The 24,391-nt window shown below is 32.3% G+C and overlaps 2 protein-coding genes across 2 annotated transcripts; one reads left to right on the forward strand and one right to left on the reverse strand.

Moving 5' to 3' along the window:
* Positions 1 to 207: 207 nt before the first annotated feature.
* On the reverse strand, positions 208 to 9,018 carry LOC125223056 (NAD-dependent malic enzyme 62 kDa isoform, mitochondrial). The gene is made up of 19 exons (XM_048126016.1): positions 8,756 to 9,018; positions 8,114 to 8,210; positions 7,532 to 7,650; positions 7,041 to 7,208; positions 6,488 to 6,616; positions 5,621 to 5,681; positions 5,083 to 5,186; positions 4,921 to 5,004; positions 3,799 to 3,905; positions 3,604 to 3,715; positions 3,308 to 3,421; positions 2,789 to 2,854; positions 2,543 to 2,615; positions 2,372 to 2,458; positions 1,723 to 1,777; positions 1,559 to 1,630; positions 1,234 to 1,296; positions 1,037 to 1,151; positions 208 to 560 (listed from the first exon to the last, which is right to left on the reverse strand). Exons 1-19 carry the CDS (start codon positions 8,939 to 8,941, stop codon positions 486 to 488), a joined length of 1,887 nt encoding a protein of 628 aa, XP_047981973.1. The 5' UTR covers positions 8,942 to 9,018; the 3' UTR covers positions 208 to 485.
* An 11,493-nt stretch (positions 9,019 to 20,511) lies between these two features.
* Positions 20,512 to 21,809, forward strand: LOC125219628. Its single transcript, XM_048121653.1, has one exon. The coding sequence runs from the start codon at positions 20,752 to 20,754 to the stop codon at positions 21,652 to 21,654; it is 903 nt and encodes a 300-aa protein (XP_047977610.1). The 5' UTR covers positions 20,512 to 20,751; the 3' UTR covers positions 21,655 to 21,809.
* The last annotated feature ends 2,582 nt before the right edge of the window (positions 21,810 to 24,391 follow it).

Raw genomic sequence — 24,391 nt, forward strand, 5'->3', positions numbered from 1 at the left:
CATGCAGATGTTCGCATGCAAATTTCTGTGTTTGCAACACTATATATTATGATAAACCTTATACTACTTGATTCAACCTTACATTGTGCAACGGCTATGACGTGATGGCCTATCAACTCCGTCCATACTCAATAGATAAAGATTTCGAATCATTATTTGATTAGCATTCATTATAATACAAACATACTCTATTTATGATGCAATTGATAATCAAAGATGAATGACTATAACTATGGCACCATTACAATGTTATATTCTGGAAACCCAGAAGCATTATCACCATCCTACATCATGACATCTCTATTTATTGTAAATTTTTAATTTACAACTTTAAATAAGTTTTCTAGAAATATTGGTAAAGACAAAAGGACAGTTGAACAGATACTGCTGAGTCCACTGCGAGAGTGGTTATGCAGTGACATCTGAGCTATCATATATTGTTTCGCAAACCATTTACCAGTGTAACATAAGCATAAGCAGCAATCTCAATCCTTCTTATATACCAGCTTCGTGTAATCAGGATTCCACATATTGTTCTGTATGTAAGTTCTAATTTCATCCTGCGCCACAAATCAAGCATTACGAGAACATCAATATCATCACTAAACGCTGATGAATTCGGCAGATTTGTAAAGAGATACTGAACTAGATTAATCGACAAATAAATGATCTGTAAGCAATGATCTTTTCTTTTCATTGTTTCCTCTACTTCCTGCAAATCTCATGTGTCTAGGATATAGTAATATTTCGAGCCATTCATAAAATAAAAGTATAAAGTGAAGAAATAAATCGAATTAGACCCCTGAAGGTGGAATGTAGGAGTAATAAGTAATCTATGACATAGATGCCAAAAAGATATTGGATTAATGATTCTTGATGTTTCAAATGTGATCTCTGTACTATCACTGTAAGTATCAAGTCCTCTGAATCCTTGGATATTTACTAAAACCAGAAGAAGCCATAGCAAAAAAAGCACCAAAAGCGGAAGGAAAAATCAAAGGCATACATAATTTGAATATTCAGATGCATTATTAACCTGATTGAGTTTCTGCAGTTCCCGTGCATCCATCTCACGATATCCTTCTACCAGGTCTTCTTCTATGGCTTCGGTAATTACTGCTGCAGCTACTTCCTTTGTAATATCACGTATACTGCTTGCATATTCCTATATTTAGTTACGAGAGAAGAAGTACAGTACTTTATTTCAAGGAAGAGACAAAAATTCTTGGGTACCTGGAAATCGACGGATAGATAATCCCGTTATGCACCTCTTCCTCGGTCATATATTCAGCTAGGCTGCAGTTGTAAAAATAACCTAGTGAAGACTTGATAAAGAAAACATGAGGGTGAACCCTATTATCATCGTTCTCTATCACACTTAAAAGCAGTAAAACAAGAACAAATTTAATTTTTTAATCATTCTTTTAGTTTGGATAGATCATGTAGCTTATAAATAAGTTAGAAGTTGGATAATGATCGAGGAGTGTCAAGCCTAAAAAGATTTGAAAATCCAATAACGATAATAGTAAAATTTTCAAGTTAGAAGTCCCTGAAGTACCATTCAGCTGCAGCCTGTAGCATCCCATCTGAAATGATCTTAGATCCGGATAGAAGTGTTCCAAGTCCAATTCTGCAATGATGGTCAACACACACCATTAATATGAAGGAAGAACAGCAAGTCTAACATTTATCCATAATTGATCACAACTCTCAAAAACTAACCCGGGAAAAAGGAACATATTATTTGCCTGATTGCAGTGGCCAATATTACCATTCCCTGTGCACATTTAGCAGTCAGTAAAAGCAGTTATAACAATCATGAAAATATCCATCTGCAGTAAGTCATTTTCCTATGAACTGAATCAACTGATAGCCCAGTAACTTTTGAATGAGATCATCATATTCTACAGTATTTGACAAGGAAACAATTTTCTAGTCAATCCTGAAGGTCAGACTGGTACTATACTTGTTGTTACAGCACTTAATACTATTAGGAGAGTGCTTGCAAGAAAAAAATTGAAGGCATGATTTAATTTTACAAGTGCAAACTTTTTTACGGAAGAGATTTGAGTATAGTATTCTGCAAAACATTAATATCACAACTCAAGGTCTTAAAAACAAATTTTGCATGTTGAACAACAAGCTTCTAAAGTCCATAAGACAGTTCAATCTCCTTTTAGACTGGAACTCCGACAAATTTTTAATGTTTAGGAAGTATGCCAAATAGGCCAGATAATTAACATTAATCTATGGATATACTTTAACATGCTGACCTCCTCTAAAGTCCACTTCAGCAGAAATTCTAAACATGAACAAAACTAAAGGGAAAAAAAAAGAAGGCAAGCTATAGTAAGGAAGTCTGAAAACATACCAAGGTCAACGTTACTGAATGGGCTTCCACTTCCAAATATGATGTGGTCACCAACTATGGAAAATGCTTCCTCTGGGGTGCACTCAGCTAAAAATAGGTTGAAATAATTTGCTCAAGAATCCAGAGGAAAAATGTCTACATACAACAAATTTTAAACAGCATATGCAGTACCATTTTTAGTAGGGTTAGACATAGCGAATATTGCTGGTCTGGTAGAAGTTGACTCTTTGAGAGCTTCTAACACCTGACAATCAAAAGATTCAAATCAGAGTAAACTAACTACAAGGACTTGCAAACTTTGCTGATGGCAACCAAGGAAGAAAGAAAATAGTTAAAGAAAAATATAGGCATAATATGATACATTCAAAGATAATAGGTTGTAAGAAGAGTAAATAGAAAATGAATGTGAATTTGTACCTCTTTTGAGAACAAACCTCCAACAGCTGACAGCCCAAGAAGTACATCTGGCTTTACTTGCCTTACCTGATTAAACATCAGTGAGACATTTGCTATACAAAATTATATCAACAATCTAGAAATGTGCATGTGTTCATCTATAGTTGTTGCCTGCGCTCCCTATACAACTTTACAAAAAACAAGTATGAACCAAAATGTTGAAAAACAAACATCAGGGAGTTATTTGTTTTTCGTTGTAAGCCTTAGTTTTTTTTTAACTTAACCCTTGATAGATACATGTTTTAGAAGAGTATCTGTACGATACTAGGCCGTGTTCTGCAAGCAGTGTTGTATAAAGGCCATATGGATGTTATGTATAACAGGTAACTTGACTAATTCACAGATAGCCATGGGCCTAATTGTAATGGTATCCTATCGAGCTGAACATTTTTCTACCTCAGTAAATAGAAATATATTATCAGATACTTAACAATTAACACACTGAATCTTTAAAAGAAGCTAAAGGTTAAATAGACTGACCACTTCTGCAAGGCTAGCCCCTTCTCTCAGCCCTTGACGCTCAATCTCTTTGACCCTTCGAGCAAATGAACGGGCATCTGGATCAATATTATCACGAGCTTCCGTTATAAGCCCCTGAATTATGTAAGATTACATAGTTTGAGTAGTTGCAGCTGGTGAAATATTATGTTTAGATGAAAATATGGAAACAAACACCGGTATACTACACGTTCAGACTTATAAAACAATCAGGAACTGTTATTAGAAACACAAGTTACGAGGACACACACCGATAACTATGGGAGTAGATAACTCACATTAGCATCGACAACCCAAAATTGACTCCTAGCACTTTCAAAAGCAATCTCGGTGTCTCCTAGCATTCTTGACATTGTTTTCCTTGCAGCGTTGAGGACACCTATTCCAGCACTGCAGCCAGTTTGCAGTCAGTTTCAGTAATTGTTAGGTGGAACAAAAGAAGGAAGCAATTATAAAAGACCAATGGTAGGGACCTTCCAGCACCAGCAACTACAATTTTCATTTTAGGAAAGTCAATCATAGGTCTTCCTTGTGCTCTGACTGCTCCCAGAAGACCAGCAAGAGCGACCCCTGCTGTTCCCTGGTTGGTTTAGTAGGCATTAGATGGCAAACACACAATTCTTCTTATGAATCATATAGAAAACATATAATGACTCAGTTCATTTTGTTTAGGATCTTCAAGATGCCACTATAAAATAAGATATGAACAACACATATTCTTCTTCTGCTTCTTGGCAGTTCTCTTATTTATTCACCACGAAAGCTGAGGTGATTATTGCAACTTTTTATACTTAACTTTCTAGAACTAGTAGTTTCAGGATTTAATTCTTTTGTATCAGGCATGACTTGCTTATAATAGAGCAGTAAAGTCAATCAACCATCCAATGTACTTAAAACTTCAAAAAATAATTCCTTTTTCCTTCCTGTTTTTTTGAGTGTGGGACTTCAAAACCATGGTTCTTATAACACCTGATAGGCTGTATATTTGTGCCACTGTTCAGGTGTAGCATTAGCTTGGATTCAGGATGTAAATGAGCTATTGACATATTACTGTATTCACTTAAAGAAAGCTGATACTAGAGTATTAAGCAATGGAATGCCAAAACCCTCCACTATCTAGTCAAGTTTCACCTTAGTGACCTCAGTAACCTTCCCAACCCCTTGATGAGGTTCAAATGTGAAGGAAGCTGAACTGAAGTAATATGAATTTTCTTCCACGATTGTTAAAAAAGTGAGTTGCAAATTACAACCCCATTCATTACCTACAAAAGTTTCCCCTAATATTCTGAAAGTTTATCTTTATGTCTCATACTAATCCATTTAAAGGTGCAATAACTGAACAATGCCCTTGGTGGCTCAGAATCTACAGATCATCATGGATAAGTAGTAGCAGCATATAACTATGGTATCTACTGCGTCCCCAATTACACAGATCTTGGGAGCTTGGTGTCAAACTATTGACTCTTTAAGGACTTTATAGTGATTAAGAATTCCAGCTATCATCTGATACTATGTCAGACATAATCAGTAGCATTAAGAGTAGTTCAATCAAACCTCAAGAAATCTAAGCAACCCTCACCACACAAATTACATACCTGAACGTCATCATTGAACATTCTGTACTCTTTCCTATAACGCTGCAGTAGGTTAAAGGCCCACTTACTTTGAAAATCTTCAAACTGCAGATATCGGCACATTAATAATTCAGAAGTGAAAGTTTCTAAAAGTTTAGCACTAAACTACACTAAAAGCTGCACCTGGACAATCACATGAGGCCAACGGGTAAAAACAGCTTCCATGAATTCGTCAATAACTTCAAGATACTCCTCTCCATCAAGGCGATGCTCTTGCAATCCCAAATCTGCAAGGAAAAAGAACTAAGGTCACTGAACTTAAACTCTAAAAGTAGGATTTACTTACCACTAAAAATATAAAAAGTTTATTTGATGCGATCTTGATAGGTATTTAGAGATTTATGTAAGCCATGACTGAATGACACAAATCCAATAGTAACATGTTGAGCAAGATACTCAAGTAGATTAGCGAAACTTTCATCAGTAAAATCTTTATTTTAAAAAGAGATCTCGTGATTATAAGTAGAAATAAATGCATAAATAACACAATTCGAAGACCATGAGACATGCATTACACATTAGCAACATTGACCAAGAATGGTGGCAGAATTAATGTCTAGGCCTTGAGAGGTAATATTAAAAACAAAGATTCAGAATGCTGGACAAAACTAGTTTCGTAATGTTGTAAAGAAATGATGCGCAAAGGCATTGAGCCACTTACACAAGGGGTCTTTCAGAAGCTCCTCATTGTTGGTTCCAACATCAATCATGACAGGAAGTACCTATGAAAATACAAAAAACCCAAAAATGGGTTATCAGGACATGACTTGAAAGAAAGAGGGTAACAAGATAAACTGACAGTAGTGTTCCTTCACTAATGAGTATGTCTCCATTTGTGTTAAATCTTTTTGTCAGCTGGAAATCATGATCAATGATAAGGCAGGGAAATACCAGTACAAAGAGATCAAAAGCACACTAAGAATAAGACAAGGAACATGAAAATAAACTACATATGGGATCTGTTACTTGAAGTTTCCTAGTTCCATCATAAAACGTACTCCCTCCGTTCCTTGTTAATTGAGGCATTTCTTTTCGGCATAGAGTTTAAGAATAGTGTGTTAAATGGATGGTGAATAAAGTAAGAGAGAATATAGTAAGAGAGATGAAGAGAGAATAAAGTAAAAGAGAGAGTTACGTTTTGCCAAAAATAGAAATGACTCAATTATCTTGGAACTGCCCAAAATAGAAAAATGACTCAATTAACATGGAACTGAGGGAGAAGATCCACAATCGACTACAGTGTTATAACTCGCTTCTTCTATGTTTTCATCCTTTTGCAGAGAAACTGTTAACAAGCTTCTTCTATGATTCAGGTGCAGGTTATCATGTGTGCAATGGTTTCACTACCCGAGAATTCATACACATATAATTACAAAAAATAACATCCCTGAGTCTTGTATGTATGTCCTTATAGGCTTTTTCTGTTGTTTCGCTCATAAAAACTTGGTAAGATTGGCAGCCGGCCAAGATTTAATTTGATGTGATACAGTACATAATAATGCATTAAATGGAGAGAGAAAGATAGTACTCTCTGTGGGTTTATCCCTGCAGCAGCAACATAAAGATCCAACTTTCCGATTGCAATTCCAATTCCCTGAACTCCTAAATCTCCAAGACCCAGTATCCTGCTTCCATCTGTTACAACAATCATATCCACCTAAAAGAAAAAGATATTTTTAAAAGCGGTAACTTGAAAAAGGACACAAGATCATATCAAATGTTTGCAATCATTAAGCATGAGGCAGCGTGATAAATGGTCCTTCTTAAACCCCCAGTGGTGACCATAAGACAAAGAAGCAATGATATGTTATCACATGTAAGAATGTGTATATACATATATATATGTGAATATATGATGCAAACATAGACTACATTTAACCAAATTCGGTTGGTGGACAAACAACAATAAAGAATTGGAAAGCTTTAAAATGGACTACTTCAACAAGGTTCATATCCAACATGCATCTTAGTACTAAGGGTGCTGACATGAAAAAGAAAGGCCAGTTGCCGTAAAGCGGAAGCAAAACTGATCAAAAATCTAGTAAGGGACATCATCAGCAAACAAAATAAATACGCCAAACCTGTTCTGCTGGCCAGTTGTAAACCATTGACATCATCTCACCACGATCTTGTGCACTAAAATACATGCCCCTAGGCCGCCTAAATAGGCCGCTGTACTTCTGACAAACAAGACCAACTGTAGGAGTATAGACTATCGGTGCATATTCCGCGATGTTGTCGATAAGAACCTGTTAACATGATATCTAAATAAGATGCTTTGTCATAAGGTAGAAATAATATATTTTCCGAGATCTTCATTTTATGTCCTATCATGAACAATATAATTTCACTTATACTTAATGTAGACATATCTACCAGGTTACCTGGGCACTGATCTTCATGTTTTAAAGAGAATTTCTAGTGTATGTGAGACCACATGAAGTTCAAATTTATTTAATGAATATATGGATTAACATTTTGACTCTTGCACAAGTTCAAAGCAAAGAAATTCCAGTAGATAAATGTGGCATTGCCATAAATAGATGTCATCACATTGGACCTTGATACTGACCTTATAATACATTGTCTCATTTCTATCATGCAACCGGTTGAGAATTCGCCACTTAGCCAAACTGTATGGATCGGATGGTCCATCTCTAGCACTCTTCTCAAGCCTCTTTAGATCGGCCACTGATTTAAGTAAAAACAAATAAATAGGAGATTTATTACAAGCACTTGAGCTCAAAGTTATAACTTGTAAGCTCATCAGCGCACAACATTTACAGATAGAGATATTAAACAATAATGCTCCATAAATTTTATCTAAACCGAACTGATGGCTTAATCCATCGTCCAAAGCTCAGCATTATCTGTTTTTAGCAGGTGAGCAAGCTACTATTAGCTTCTAAAGTAGAACAAGGCTAGAAGTAACTGGCAACTCTTTTTTCTTAAAATCCAGTCATTATGAAAACCAATATCACTCATACATGACCAAAGCAGGCCTGTGACCAAATCCCTAAACAACACTAACTGCTAACACCTGGTGTGTGCCTCAGACAGAGTTCCCTTCACTCACAAGACAATTATATAATGCATTTGTCTGGTTAAAAAGTGCATGGAAAGATATCATGAAAAGTGGTTGAAGAAAACTTACTAAAGCGCTCAATTTGTTGTTCAGGACTCATGACATTTGGAGGCAGTAACCCGCGGAGGTCAAGACGATCACGTTCTGTCATCGAAAATGCAGTTCCCTATATTTATGGAGCATAAAATTTTGCAACTTAACTTCCACAATGATTGTTTACCTCAAAGGATAAATAACCAAAAAGCATCTTGGACACTTCAGAAGTGCCAAATATAAAATGTAGAAGGATAAACCATTAATTCTTCTGCTTTTAGAAAGTCATCAAGTGCCAGTCTGAGGTGCTTGTCTAAATTGTTTGGTTAAAAGCCTAACATTTATCATCTGCATTCATTTTATGAATATCCATCCAACAAAGTTTTGGATTATTTTCTGCCCTACTTCACAACCATTTTTTATAAAAGTTATATGCTTTACTTCCCAATTCAGATGCAACAGAGCCACCAATACACAGGAAACAACGAAATTAAACAATTCATTTAGGAAAAAAAAACTAAAATCTGAGTTACGAAACAGCATCATCATCCTCGACACAGAATTGATATCCCTTAAAACCAACAGAATACCAGAGATCCTCTCGAGATCTCGAGGACGCAACACACTCCATATCCCCAACATAAGCAACCAAAACATTCATCATCTTTCAGCGCTTACCTTGTTGAACCACGGATCGTGTAGAATATCCAAGCTGCGCTTGTGAATTATGGTCGGGCGGTGTCCCTCCGTCGTCGTAAAAGATCTCGCGGCGCCCGAATTGACGGCGTTGAGAGCTCCCTGGCGCGATTGCAAGCGCTTCAAAAGCGCCGACGAAAGCGCCATTTGGCGAGAGAAATTCCCCATAACTTACAGAGAGAAGGAAATCCAGTTGAGTGTGAGCTACAGACTGCAGTAGTGAAGGAATTTATTTTTCCTCCGAATAGATTATACAGCTTGAATACGACGGAAACTTTGAACAGTGAAAATAAGTGATAAAATCAATTTTGCTAATGCCAGGTCATGCTTTATCACGGAAATAGTTGTACGTTGTGATTTGGTGATTGTACCTCATTCTGGAAGTAGCTCGTCGGTAAGAGAGTTATTATAAATAGAAAGTCGTCGGTTTGTTTTGAGAGGGCCCATAGTCAGCGGATTTACCATTTAGAGATTATTAAAACCGTGTACACGTAGGATTAGGGTTAGGGTCCAAATTTGATCTAAGATTTTGTTTAACTATCTCATTTCATACAACTTATGGAGTAATATATAATCTATTCTCAGTCAATAATAGAAAAATGTTTACAGATTTACTTACCCTCTTTGATTCAATTATTACCACAGTTTTATTATTGATAAATACGAAAAACACTCAATTCAAAAAACACAGACGATAATTACATAACTTTTTTTTGTAAATAAAGAATATTGTTAGATAAATTATAAAGATGAATATATGTTTTAAAAATTAAAATTGAACGCTCTTTTGTTAACGCCTAATTGTTGCCTTTTTTTTTTAATAGACGGACATAACTTTCCTAGATATACAACTTTCATTTTAAGAGTTGACATGTTCAACCACAAAAGTATAAATTTAGCTTGACAAATTGGCCTAGTGGAATTGAATAACACTCGCAGTATAACAAATCTAATATTCCTTTGAAATATTGCAATAAAACTAGTTGAATACAAGTAAAATTAACATTAATGATTTTTAAAGCTCTATATAGACTTTCTAAGTATGGACGCATTCAATGATTGGAAGATGAATCAAAGATTGAGTGGTCAATATTGTAACTTAAGAACAAACAACACCCCAATATATTATTTTGGTCTAGTAAGTAGTATCATTGTATGTGCATCATGATAAAACGAAGCAGTATCATTGTCTAGCACATCATTTTTCTCTAAAGACGGATTTAGTCGTCGGTGAGAAATTACACCCACATCCTAAGCTCGTGATATTATATACCAAGTTGACAATTTGTTAAAAAAGATACTAATATTATTATATTAGGCACTGATAAGCCTTATATATACAAATTTGATTAATATATAACAACGACCTAAATACAATATAGCCTATCTCTCGAACTATTATAACGCATTGATCCAGGAAATTTGCTGCGTCAAACAACCACATTCAATTGATCGTTGTAAAATTCAAATGCAAATCTTTCACATATTAATGTCTTGATTATTCATAAATGTGACTTGGGGAACTTAGTACCTAGACCAAGTCACAACATGAAAGGATGGAAAGAAGACGACGTGGTTTAGTTATAAAAAGAAAAGATTTAGTCTTGATTAAAAAATTGTGGGGTTGGGGAGAAATCTAGGTCTTTTACTTCTTCCCTTTTCTTGCAATGTTCTATACTTCCCATGTGATCTTAATATTCTTGCAAGAAAATTTGGGCATATCCTAGCTAGAAATTGCTATACTTCTACACGTATATGATAATGGTCAAGAAATATTTTCTTCTTTTAAAATATGGTATGCTTTATTATTTATTATATGGTTGAGCTTTTAATTTTGTCATAAATGCATTTCATATATGTTTTTGTACAAGTGAACATTCTTTACATATATGATGAAAAAGTGGGTAGTTTTTCTAATTAAGAGTTTGGTAACTGTTCGTTTAGTTTTTGCTTTCTTCTTAGGCTTTTGGAATTTAGTAGTTCTTTTTAGGGAGTTGCCTATAAATTAAATGGAATGCTCATATAGTCATCTCTATTTTTTGAGGTAAGATAAGTTGAATAACTAGGATTCTAAGCACATGCTACCTAGTGTATATAAGATTTACATGTTTAATTTCATCCAAAAATTCAACACCACTAATCTACAACTACTGCTATATAAAAAAAATTAAAATATTTTCATCATTGTTTTTCACATTTCTTAAACTCGCATAAGTTAAAATGAGATTTATTTTAATGGATTGAAGGAGAATTTCATTTAGAGAAAATTATTCTCAACCAATATAAATTTGTAGTTGACTATCTGTATCGAATATATTCATGGGTGAAATATGCATCTGGTTTTATCTATATTAGATAAGGAAAAAATGAAAAACACAGCGTGAGTAAACGCGTTGCATTATATGTAGAATAAAAAGTCGGTAATCATATTCATACATGTTTGATGGAATATATAGATATAGTAGAATGAGATTAATTAACTCAGGAAAAATAACTGTGATATAAGAATAATATTTTAATATGATTGCTATGTTTATAGAATGAACATGCCCATGGATTATGATTTAAATTTGAATTTTATAATTTAATTTTTTTTTATTTTACGAGTATTTAAACAAAATATAGTAACTGATATGTATTTGAAATACTATAATAAAATTATGTTACATATCTAAACTAATAAATAGCACATATATGTTAATTAATTAGATTTATCAAAACTAATTTAACAAATAAAATAGATATCGAAATGTTTAGCTTGAAAAATAAAGAAACATTTTGATATATTTTTTAAGGGATATTGACATCTAATATCATGAAACTTTCAAAAAGTTAGGTATTTTCCACGAACTTTATCCCGGTTTTATTTTTTTCCACGAATGAAAAAATTCATGTTATTTTAATAGATTGAAGAACAATTTTGGAGGTGTGCTTCAAGAAAACTATCTTCAAATATTGAAAAACTTGAAGCTCTCAAAAATGTGGTCGAGAAATTACGAAAAAAAATCCGTATCATAATATTATTTGTGGGGAATTTTCATTCGTGGGAAAAAACAAACCCGGGGTAAAGTTCGTGATATTATTTGCCAATTTTAATGTACGTGAGAAAAACCCAACTTTTTGAAAGTTTCATGATATTAGATGTCAATATCCCATTTTTTAAATACTCTGATAATGTTATACTCCCACCGTCCCGGATAATTCGTCCCACTTTGACCGGGCACGGTTTTTAAGAAATCTAATGGAAAGTGAGTTGAAAAAGTTGGTGGGATGTGAGTCCTACTTTTAAAGTATTAGTTTTATAATAAAATGTGAGTAGGAATGAGTTAATGGAATACGGGGTCCACTACCAAAAATGGTAAAAGTAAAGTGGGACAAATTATGTGGGACGGACCAAAATGGAATACTGAGACGAATTATTTGGGACGGAGGAGAGTAATTTTTTTATCATATCGTGATATATCGTGATTAAGTGAACATGTAATTTGTAAATAAATTTTCTAGGTTTTTGATGGAATAAATTTATTCTCATTCCACTGCGAATAGGATTCTATTAGAATATGATAATTCATAATGAAAGAATATTACCGAGCACGAAATGAGAATGAACACAGGAACAACCATTTTATTCCATTTTTATATTCATAAATAAGGAATTGCATCTAACTTATACCCCACTATAAGACAATTTCAACAACACAATAATTGAAGTGTTGCAACCATTTTGTTGGTCTGAATATTTAATACTCTTCGTTCCACGATAATAATCACATTTTGCCATTTTTATCTGTCTCATAATATGAGTCACATTTCACTTTTACCATAAATGGTAAGTAGGTCTCACTTTCCACTAACTCACTTCACTCACATTTTTATTATAAAGTCGATATAAAAAAATGGGTTTTATATTCTACTAATTTTTCCAACATGTGGAATACTATTCTTTACATTTTTAAAACACGTGTACACACTAAATATGACTCCTATATATCGTGAAACAGAGAAAATAGTATTAGTATGCTTTATATCTAGAAAAAATGTTTATATACAAAATACAACACTCTACATCCTTCAAAATACTACGGAGAACAATATAAGAAGATTGCATTTAATGAGTTGAATTAGTGGTAAAATGGTTGAAGTTCGAGGATTTTGGATTCGAATTAATTGTAATGCAATCTTAAATTTTTTTATTAATTTACTCATAAGAAGTACTCCTATAAGCACAAAATCCACCACTTCATTTTTCCATTTGGCAATTTTATGAGAGAGTCCAAAATATAGTCAATCTTCTTAATTTGAATTCTCTCAATCCATTTAATACACGGACTTGAAATTAGAATTTTATGAAATTGAACTGGGAGAAATTGAATTCTAATTTAAATTCAAATCCAAATCTAAATTTTGTGTTTGGTATATATAAAGTATACTATAAAATTGAAGAATTTATGTGTGCGCGCACACACACGCAATGGGTGTTTGTATGTTTAGTGTGTGTGGCATGTGCGGCGCGTCCAGTGTATAATGATGCAGGGTTATGGATATATGCAGTGAAAGTATCTAATTTGTTATAATTTGAATTTCAACTGTCTACTCAAGATTTAAAATTAAATTTGTGAAATCGAGTGATTTGAAATGAAGAATCCAGTTCTAATTCCACCACACGTACACATCTTCAATTTTGTTGAGACTTCTTTTAGTAGAAATCATTATTTAATGATTGTCAACATAATATGAGAAGTTAAATAAACGCAAAACAATGTCATATATTTAAATATACTGTTCAATCGCTTTGTCCCACAAAAATATGCAATTTTTAAGATTAGGCATGATTTTTAATGCATAATTGATAAAATACGATGATTCTTATTAAAGAGAAAATGTTTTATAAAGTTAAAAAATGCATATCCTTATGGGACGGACTAAAAAGGAAATAATTGAGTAGAATTTTCTAATATGTGTGAAAAATGAATATGGGCTATCTTAATTGAAGGGACAAAGTAAAACCATCTATACATATATAAAAAGCGAGTTTTGGCCTTTAATGTAAATATTTAAGAGTTATAGGCATGAATTGAATATTTATAAAGTTATGAAAGATTTTGAATAAATCTAAATATTTGGTTAATTTGGATAATTAAATACTATTAATGCATTTATTACCCAAAATTTGTAACGATCACTCAATCTTCAAATTAGCCAATGACTACAATTTCACCCATGTACAATTGAAATCAATGGCTAAATTTTAAACCGGCTAATCTCACTAAATTTAATCAAGGATTGGTATAAAAAAAATAAAATCTCAATAAATATTTTTCACAAATAAATTTTGTAAATGAAAGTTCCAAAATTATTTGACGACAAGGGAATTTTAAAAAAGTTCACAAAAATATCATTTTAGAACATCAAATGAATAATCAACTTATCTCTAATAATTAGAAGAAGAAAAAAACTTTTCTCTAATAATTAGAAAAGCTGTAACGTTTTTCTCCATCAATGAATTGGAGGCAATATAATTATCATTGGAATTAAATCTAATTAAATCGAATAATAATTGAAATGTAATCCAAATGGATCCAAACTCTAACAGTTTTTCGTGACATAAATTTGTGAGACAATTTAATGTTGATTTAATTAATTATAAATTAAATTGTGCTCACTAATACTCAATAGAGAAGGAGTGTGAAAGGAGAAAAATACCAAAAGCTACCAAATCTTCTATAAATACCAATTCTATTAATCAATAGTATCATGACCCTGGTGGAAAAAAGAGTGTTGCCCGCGATGATTCTCATGTGTCAAACGTGTAGCATTCCATACAACATGGCTATCGACAACCGAGTATACTACACATCGTCCTAAACTTCTAGCATCTGTTGATGATACTCATGATAGTGCTACTGAAGTGGTAAAGGGAGATGGAGGAAATAGTCTGAGATGGTGAAAGTCGAAGAGCAGAGCGGATGTGATGGTAAATAAAGGAGGCAGAGCAAAAAATCAACGAAAAAGCTTCAAGGGAGGAGTGTGAAACAAAATAGTGAGAGGTGCTCAAGTCTCAACTCTTCAAAAGATTAGGTTTACAGATATAATAGAAATAGGAGATATATAAATTACACCTTTGTATATTGTAAAAATATCCTGTAATTGTATAATAAATACTAATTTTAGGGCTTTTCATTGCATCCATATTATGCGTATGGTATAGATTTTCTAGGACTTTTCCTATTATCCGCTCTGATTTTCTCATCTCAACTAATTTTATTTAGGCCCAATAATAATAATTCATCATATTCACAGTAATTTTGTAATATTTTAGAAGCCTTTGCTAATTACATACATTTTGTTTATAGTTATTATTTTTAGTTCGTTCCTTTGTAGTAGTAAGACAGATTTATTGATGCGCCAAAAGCAAGTAAATTATTACTAATAAAAATAAAAAATACTTTGAACTTAGTAATAATATTAATAACATCAAATTATGATTAATACACATTTAACTCATACCGAGACAAGATTATCAATACCAAAGGATAAGCCTCTATACACATGTGCTCACCAATCTCCGTTCAATATGCGTTACTGCCTGACCATGGTGATTTTATTATAATAATAAAATTTTCTCAAAAATGTAAATTTTTTTAATTAGTAACGATGAAGTTTTTTAGTTTCACAAAATTTTCCGTATAATTTTAAAATAGCTAATAAATCTATTCAAATGCTTAACAGGTTTTGGCCAAATTCAATTGAATGGTCTTAGATTTCATATTTTAGAAACTAAGATAGTAATGGAACGATTAGATTTAAATTAGGATAATTAAGTACTATTAATGCATTTATTACTCGAAATTTGTGCAAAGTAGATCATGAGATTGATACGTTACTTGTAGAACAATGAGCGAAATTGTTGTCATTTCAATTGTTTCATTAAAATGTAAAACTGCTGATTTGACCAGTTACAATTTTGTAATTAATCTATTCCATTGAAATCAATGGCTAAATATTTAAACCGGCTAATTTCACTAAATAATGACTTAATTCGTTTTAATTGTTATTATTAGTTGGATAGGTGTGTGATCAAATACTAACTAATTTATAATAATAATTAAACTAATATCAATTTTGTATATTAAAAATATCAACACAAATGTATAAATTTATCAATGTTCTTGTGTTGATAAACTTATGTCCTTGTGTTGATATTTAAATTTACATGTTGTATTGATATAATTATGTCTTTGTGTTGAAAATTTTAATACACAGAATTGAGAGTTATTAGTTATTACTTAAATTAGTTAGCACTCTAACGCAACTCGGAATGCATTTTCATTTCTATGATGTACGGTAAAATTTGAGAGGTTTTAAAAATTTTCATTATATTTTTATGACAATATCATTGTCATCCTAAAATTTTCGATTGTATATTAAATATTTTATATCAATTTCATATTGATAGGGTTTTAGCGTTAAATAGTATATGTTGTCAAGAACGACATTTTTCTTTTTTATAGTGATCTATACATGTTGTAATTAAAAGTTATTTTCATATTGATTTAATTTCAAGCTTATTTAATTTTATACTATAATTATTCAACATATATTTAAACCTACGTGATATTGTTGTTATTTATTTTATTAAATTTATTCACAATGTCAAATTAACAAATGAATTTATTTTAAGTCGCGCATGGTGCGGGGGTAAATACTAAGTATGATATAAACTTAATGAATACATTAATTATAACGTACTACTATCATTTTTAATAGTATCATAATTAAAAATATAAAAATGGTTGGAGACTTGGGGGGGTTTCTGGAAATATATACTCCGCCTCATAATTTAATGCAATTAAACAACGCCATCATGCATATAAAAAAAAAATTGGTCTTTTTTATTCATCACAATAACGTATAAAAATAGAAAATTTGAACTTTACCAAATGAAAAAACTTAGAGGAAGAATAGAATTTAGACAACATCAATTTTCTGGATCATGGTAAGCACAAAGTTTAACGGTAATAATTAAATGGCAAAATACATTATTAGGTCCTTGTACTTTAATCAAAATATTCATTAGGTCCTCATACAATTTTTTCATTTTAGTAGGTCCTTATACTTTGATTATAACTATTATTAGGTCCTTATATAATTTTTTATTTTAAGATATTCTTTTACTTTTATCTTAAATAATAATTTATATTTAATTAAATTTAATGAACCTTTTAATTTTATTATTTAACTTATCTTATGATTATAAATATTCAGGGAAACGTATCTTTCAATATAAATATAAATAATCAATTGAAAATTCAGATAGTTATTCTAAAAAAATAGTTCGATTTTAATCTTCAATCATCACGGTTAATCTTTTTATTATTCTCTACAACTTATTGAGATTATTGGATAACAAGATGATATTATCTTTATAGACTATGCTAAGTTAAATAATGAAATATTAAAAAGTTCATTAAGTTTAATTAAATTTATATTATTATCCAAAATAAATGTAAAAAAGTCCCTAAAATAAAAGATTGTACAAGGGCCTAATGAAAGTTATGATAAAAGTATAAGGACCTACTAAAACGAAAAATTTTACGATGACCTGATAAAAATATTATGAAAAGTATAAGGACCTTTTAAAATGAAAAAATTGTATAAAGACCTAATGAACATTTTGACTAAAATATAATGACCTAAAAATGTATTTTGCCTAATTAAATTTAAACCAACTTGAAAGATTGCTAATTGGAACTAAGGCACCTTTAAAATGGGTGCTCCTATCATGTGTTATCTTCTTTCTCTTTCCTACCAAACTTCATTGAATATTATATGAATGATTTTATATATGTGAAGAAAATTAATACTTTTATTGTACTCATTCGGTAAAATAGCATAACCGTACATGTTATGCGATGTATCTAGGGATATTCATCGGGTCAGTATTAATGGTCTTGTGTCAATTCTCTTTGGGTTGGGGGTTAATTGGGTTACGGTCTGCGGGTAATCGAGTTGCGATTTTATCCGGTTATAAATATTCAACTATGTCCTAAATATTCGGGTTTTCGGCTATTATTATATTAATTAATAAAAACCAAACATATATATGTCATATATAAAATTGAAGGGATTTTTTTTGCACAGTTATTTATATTATAAAAATAATTAATGAAATGTTGAATTATGTATCGGACATGAAGATATAATAGACAATAGTTGTACCTATGTCCAATCCACCAAGCTAGTCCATTAGGTTTCAGGTCTGGCCCACTCAAATTGCAAGCTAATCGAGTTATAATTTTTTAAGTCTCTAAATTTAACAGGCTATTTAGACCAGCATATATGTCGCAAGTTAGCACTGACACCCCTAGATGTATCTTAATCCCCGTTCACTTCATAATTGTAACATTATGATTTATGCATATTTAGCCTTACAAATGGCTATATATGTATCTATATAATAGTACTAGTAAATATACTAGCATTATGGTTTCTTATGCTGACATTGCGATTTTGATAATTCATATTCAACAGAGACAAAGATAAATTTATATAGCATGTACAATATGCTACTTTATTGAAAAAGATAAAATTATATAGTATGTACATAATGCTACTTTATTTTGAATCGCTTTGAAGTATTATTTTAATCACTTTTAATTTTAGTGATGTAATATCATGACTAATTTATTCTTACTGCATAATTTGCAATTACTTTCACACTAGTAGGAGTACTATTCTAGGGAGAAAAATATTATTCGGATTGTGAATTAATTGTTATATAGTATATATCAATTAACAAACTATGGAATAAAATAACTAAATTTAATTACAAATAATTATTATAACATAGCATACTGTATGCTTTTTTAATTAATTTACATTTATTCATCTTATTAACTTAATTTCTAACTTTTTCTTTATCTTTTATGTTATTTTTCTTTATCTTGTTTTCATTAAAGTTTTTAAAACAAATCATATAAATATAAATCACCAATGATGTAATAATGGAATAATTTATTCTAATAGAATTAAAGAAATAGTACAAGAATATATAGATTAAGCATTTTTCTTTTAGAAACTAGAATTACATAATGACATGATATAGTAATAGATAATTAATCTATGAGAATAAGTATTTTTAAATTAGAGAAATTAATCATTGCCTCTTCTTTCCACAGACAAGACAGTGAATATAAAAATTTTTGTTTATAGCAATGTGCAATTTTTATATTAAGGAATAAGTAATTGGTATGTCACCATGTCTTCCTTAACTAACGTTGAAGGAGATTGAGTAAAATGAAATTCATTTAGTATGATTATATCTCGTATGAACATTTTCTTTTTGTGTCTTAAATTTCGATTATTTTTTTAAAAATATAATGTAAGTTATTGCATTTCTATTTTTACGTTAATAAAAGATAATCTATCCATCCTAAGTGACCCAAGTCATATTCCATTTTAAAGTGTCCCATATTACTTTATCATTATTTTTATGGCTAAAAATAAAGTATATAATCTCACTTATTTTATGTTCTTTGCTACTATATTTCTTCTTCTATCTCATATTTTATTTTATCACCCCCTTTATTTTATTAATATTTAACTCATTAAACATAATTGTCTTAAATTTTGTGCCGAAAAGAAATGTCCAAAGTAACATCTGTGCAATGGAGTAAGTTTTTTTCAGTGCTCGGTTTGGTTGGACACAATATTGGGCACGGTAGTGTTCAGGTTGGGCGCGATGTACATATTAATCCAGTATATGTACATATATGAAGTTATATTAATGGTTATGTATTGTGGCAACTAAAAGGAAAGAAAACAATTAAAAGCATTGTTCACTTAATTTAAAAGTCAAGGATTCAATATAGTGTTTGAATCTATAAAATGAATAGAACACACTTTGATGAAGGTAAGTAGGTAACCAACAAATTAAACTAGTATTATTCGGGCGTTCCGCTAATTCTAACTCCAAATGTACGAATTAGTTACGGAGTACTATTAATTTCTTAAAATTAATTATAAGATCTTCTATTTTTGTGATAGCTAGCATGACTAATTAATTACTTACTATTAATTTCTTAAATTAATTATAAGATATTCTATTTTTGTGATAGCGTGAATAATTAATTACTTACTACTATTAATTTCTTAAATTAATTATAAGATCTTCTATTTTTGTGATAGCATGAATAATTAATTACTTATTAATTCCTAACAAGATCTTACATTGCACGTTATTATTGACCCATGCAGTTTATGGTCATAATAAACTAAATAATACAGTCTTCAAATGGCTCCAAGTAATTATACTTCCAGATAGTGAACCTACTATTTCATAATGAATTAATTTTTGTCAATCATACTCTTCACTAATAGATGATCTCCTATCAAGTTCAAATCATAATCACCAATTGATCGGCCTAATTGATATCCTAAAATAAACTGAATCTGGTTAGAACCTCCAAGTCAACTTGTTGAAGATGAATTTGTTCATGTACTACAACAAAAGCAATTGGTTAGTTTTGTTTGCCACCTAAAAACTACTCCACTTTTCATAATTACATTTCACCAATAATCACAAATTCATAATACCAAATTACCACATCATTCATCCCAAATCGAATTATTATTATTATTACCAAATTTATAGGAAAAAAAGAGAAATAAAATGTTGATACTGTTTCGCCACTTACCTACAAACCCCGCAGCCACAATTATACTCTTTTTTCTCTCTCTCTCTCTGGCTCTTTAAATCTACATACACCTATTTGCTTCCAAACTGTCCCTCTCTCTCTTCGTTCTCTCTCTAAAATCGGATGCAAAACAGAAAGGAAGAGAACAGAGGACTTCGTAATCTTCACCAAATCCTTGAATTCTCTTTCGCCAATGCCACAATCTGGCTGCCGAATCGTTCTCATCAAAGTTTTCCAATAAACACACACGATTTACATACATATACGCATTTCGATACATAAATGAGGTGCAAGAAACATCCGGCGGACCAAAGCTGCAGCGTCGGCGTCTGCGCCTCCTGCCTCCGCGAACGCCTCCTCGCCGTCATCGCCGCGCAAACGCAGGCTCACGCGCTTAAACATGCGCTACAAGATTGCCGCAAATCTGACTCACAGTTGCCGCAGCCTCCGTTGTTTCCCCGCTCTGTTTCCCCCTACATTTCGCGCCGGAAATCAGAAAACGCCGCGACGTTTCGGACTCACGGAGAGCACCACCTCTTCTACAGCACTCCCCAATTAGGGCCTCACCGCTCAATTACAGTCGAGATTAAGAAAAAATCGAGGAATCGGTTTTCCTCTCTGTTTTGGGGGTTTTTCAGATCGAAGCCGGAGAGGAAACCGGATTTCGGTCTCGATCCGGTCGCCGATCCTACGGTTTCGGTCAATTCAATCTCGGCTTCGCCGGCGTGGTTCCCTAACATCATCCGCGGCCGCCGGAAAAAGAAAGTCTCGACGTTCTCAATCGACGAATCCGCGTTCCGAACCGGCAATAATCGCGGGAGGGGGATGTCTCCGGCGAGAAACGCCGATCAATTAGACGAACATTGCGACGGAGCAACGAGCGGCTACTCATCCGACTCGCAAGGCTGGAGGCAGACGCCGCGGAGGACGCCGACGTCGGCGCGGCGGGGCGGAGGCAGAGCGGCGTCGCACGGCAGAAGCCTATCGAGTCTGACGTTCTGCCTGAGCCCGCTGGTGCGGCCCAGCCCGAACCGCCACTGGAATCAGAAGGCAGCTCCGCCAGAGACGGCGGCGGCGGCCGGAGACCCTAGGACGACGCCGAAGGCGCACCTCTCCACAGCGGCGTCGTTTTGCAAAAACCGCTCCCGAAAACTCGCGGATTTCGGGAGATACCCAAATGGTTGACTTTTGACCGAGCCGGGTGAAATTACGGTTTACCCTCGCTGTTATTTCTTTTCCTATTTTAGATATGGTCGTTGTAATTTTTATGTACATGGTTTATCCCAATTATAGTTGAAAAGGAAAGAAATTAAGGAAAATAGAAATGATTTCTTATCTCATATACTAGCATCATGGCCACTAGCTTTTGATGTGCACTTGATAAACTTTTTGAATACTAACATGTTAGTGTGTTTATTAGGATTTGAAGAAGTGGGGTGGGTTTAGGTATAGTGCATTTGCTCCCCATTAGGATTACATTTTAAGCTATGGAGTTAGGAATTTGGTGATTGATGTGTGAATATGGTTGTAGTGAAAGTGGGTAATCATGCCTTAGGGTTGACTCTCTATTTCATGATTCTCATCTCATGTGATTATATTGACAAAAACAATCGTGCATCCACATGTAAATATAGTTGCATTTTGTATGCAGTGTAGCCCTATTTCATTAGTGGAGTATTGTTTATTGTACTTCTCTGTATAACTTGAGGTACGAACTGGACTGGAAAAAAAGATAAAAAGAAAAAAACATAAAGGAAAAAAGTTAGCATTCCCAAATCTCCAATACTAAATCACACTGTCATCATAATTTTCATGTCTAGATTTTAGTGGGGACACAGAAACTTCTAAATTGCCAGTCTCTCAGTATTTTGCTATTTTTAGACTTTAATTTATAATGCGATGTATCTTTCTTTTTCTGAGTCATATCTAATTCTCATTTTTTATGAATAGTATACAAAATTTGCAGTAATTCATCAAGAATTTTGATTTTATCGTATTTGATATATAAAAAGTGAGGTGAAATTTCATACTAGATAATTGGAGAGAAAGTTGCCTCGACTAGTCATGGCAGAGTGAAGAGATGTAATGAATAAAAAACTCAAACGTATTTGTCATGTTGGAGTATTGTATAATCAATCAACATCATAGTTCATGGATCGTTGGTTCTCCACCTTTTCCTCTTAATTTTTCTTGAATATTATAGTATGACCTTATACTTTTGTGGCTCGAGCTCTTCTCGAAGGTTTTCCTAAGTCAAAAGGTAGGAAAGTGATGGAGATTTTACTTTTCGATTTTCATTTTACATATAGATTGTAGATTGTATACATGCATGAACTATTATCATGATTAATATTGCTATAAGTAAATTTCACATAATTTATGTATCCAAATCATTATATACATTATTTTGCAGTTTATAGTATTGATGGTAAGATGGTGACATTCATCAGTAGTCAGTAGTCACCGATCCTCATCATACATTACTCCATTTAATCAAGTTTATATATCAATATAGTACTATTGAGTGTGGAGTAGTGATTCAATTCTGTAACGACCTTAAAGCTTAACTCATCAATGCACAAAAAATATTGATCATTTGTAAATGATATATATAATATCATAAATGGTGGGTATATAAATATAAAACGGATAGAAGATAGGGTCTTGATTTCGATAAAAATATTAAATTAGAGATGACGTTGCGTTTATATTATTATTTTTATAGTAAATACTATAAGTTTATAAGACTAAGTTTGTCCCATTTAATTTAATTTTTTTTTTCTTTCTGATAGATCCTGAGTAGAAGAAGATAGAAGAAATATTTATTGATAGTAATTAGGAAGAGAAGAGTTATTAGTAAGGTGGAGATGGTTATGAATTTGGTGGGACATAGAGAGAGAGGGAGGGAGGGTGATGGACTGATGGTAATGTTTGATCGTTGGGCATTAAAAGGGGGATGGTGGGCTGGTTAGTAATGTTTCCCGCAATAAAAAGCGAGTAATAAATCGGGTGTGGGGCCCATGCATTGATTTCCATTACTATAAACAACGGTGGGACCCTTGCCCATGGAAGGAAAGTGGACACCCTCTTAACGGTCAACAAATAAGGCTGCTCACCAAATCTACCACATAGCTTCTCCCCTTGTATATTCCTCCCTCCATCTAATTTAGATTCGGTACAATATAAAATTAATAACGTAAGAGTAAGATAGAAAAGAAAAAAAATAATTAAAAGATTGTAAATGAAAATTATATTTTAAAAGTTTAAAAATATATATTTTTATAGGACAAACTAAAAAAAAAAAAATTGCATATTCTTATAAGACGGAGGAAGTACTAAGAATATTTTAAAATCTTAAATTTATTCTAGATTAAGGCCAATATAGTTTATCTCCATAGTTTTCGGTGTTTGAAAATATACATTCAAACATTTTAATTTTATTATTCCAACATTCATATTCTTCTTTATAATTTTCTCTTATGTTTACATTTTCTTCCATCACACTACATTCCAAAATTCCGTTACGTTTATTATTGAACACTAACAATCAATCTTATCATTCCATCCGTTCACCATTTATAGTTCCATTTTGAATTGACGCAAATTTTAAAAATTTGTTTGACTTTGTATAGAAATATGGATGGAAGTATAAGAGCATCCGCAATGGTCGGTAGGCCAGCCATAGGCCAGCCATTCTCTCCTCTGCCACGTCAGCAACACTAAAAAAACCACCTGCCACGTCAGATTTAGGCCAGCCATAGGCCAGCCGCAATAAAAACAATTCAAAATATACTACATTTATGGAATTAAAATTACGATTAAAATACGGAATTAAATTTAGACACGTGTACGGGAAAATTCATTAATTGCATTTTAAAAAGTTACATAGATAAAAAAAAGTACATGCATAATAAAGAAAAAA

This window comes from Salvia hispanica, chromosome 4 (assembly GCF_023119035.1).
Source record: "Salvia hispanica cultivar TCC Black 2014 chromosome 4, UniMelb_Shisp_WGS_1.0, whole genome shotgun sequence".
Lineage (NCBI taxonomy): Eukaryota > Viridiplantae > Streptophyta > Magnoliopsida > Lamiales > Lamiaceae > Salvia > Salvia hispanica.

What these genes read in the sequence shown, in the direction of transcription:
- LOC125223056 (XM_048126016.1), bottom strand. Translation starts at nt 8,941, where the DNA reads ATGGGGAATTTCTCTCGCCAAATGGCGCTTTCGTCGGCGCTTTTGAAG. An exon ending in GTCTAACCCTACTAAAAATG is followed by an intron (nt 2,459 to 2,542) that starts GTACTGCATATG and finishes ACCTATTTTTAG; the next exon opens with CTGAGTGCACCCCAGAGGAA. An exon ending in AACTGCAGAAACTCAATCAG is followed by an intron (nt 561 to 1,036) that starts GTTAATAATGCA and finishes TTTGTGGCGCAG; the next exon opens with GATGAAATTAGAACTTACAT.
- LOC125219628 (XM_048121653.1), top strand. Translation starts at nt 20,752, where the DNA reads ATGAGGTGCAAGAAACATCCGGCGGACCAAAGCTGCAGCGTCGGCGTC.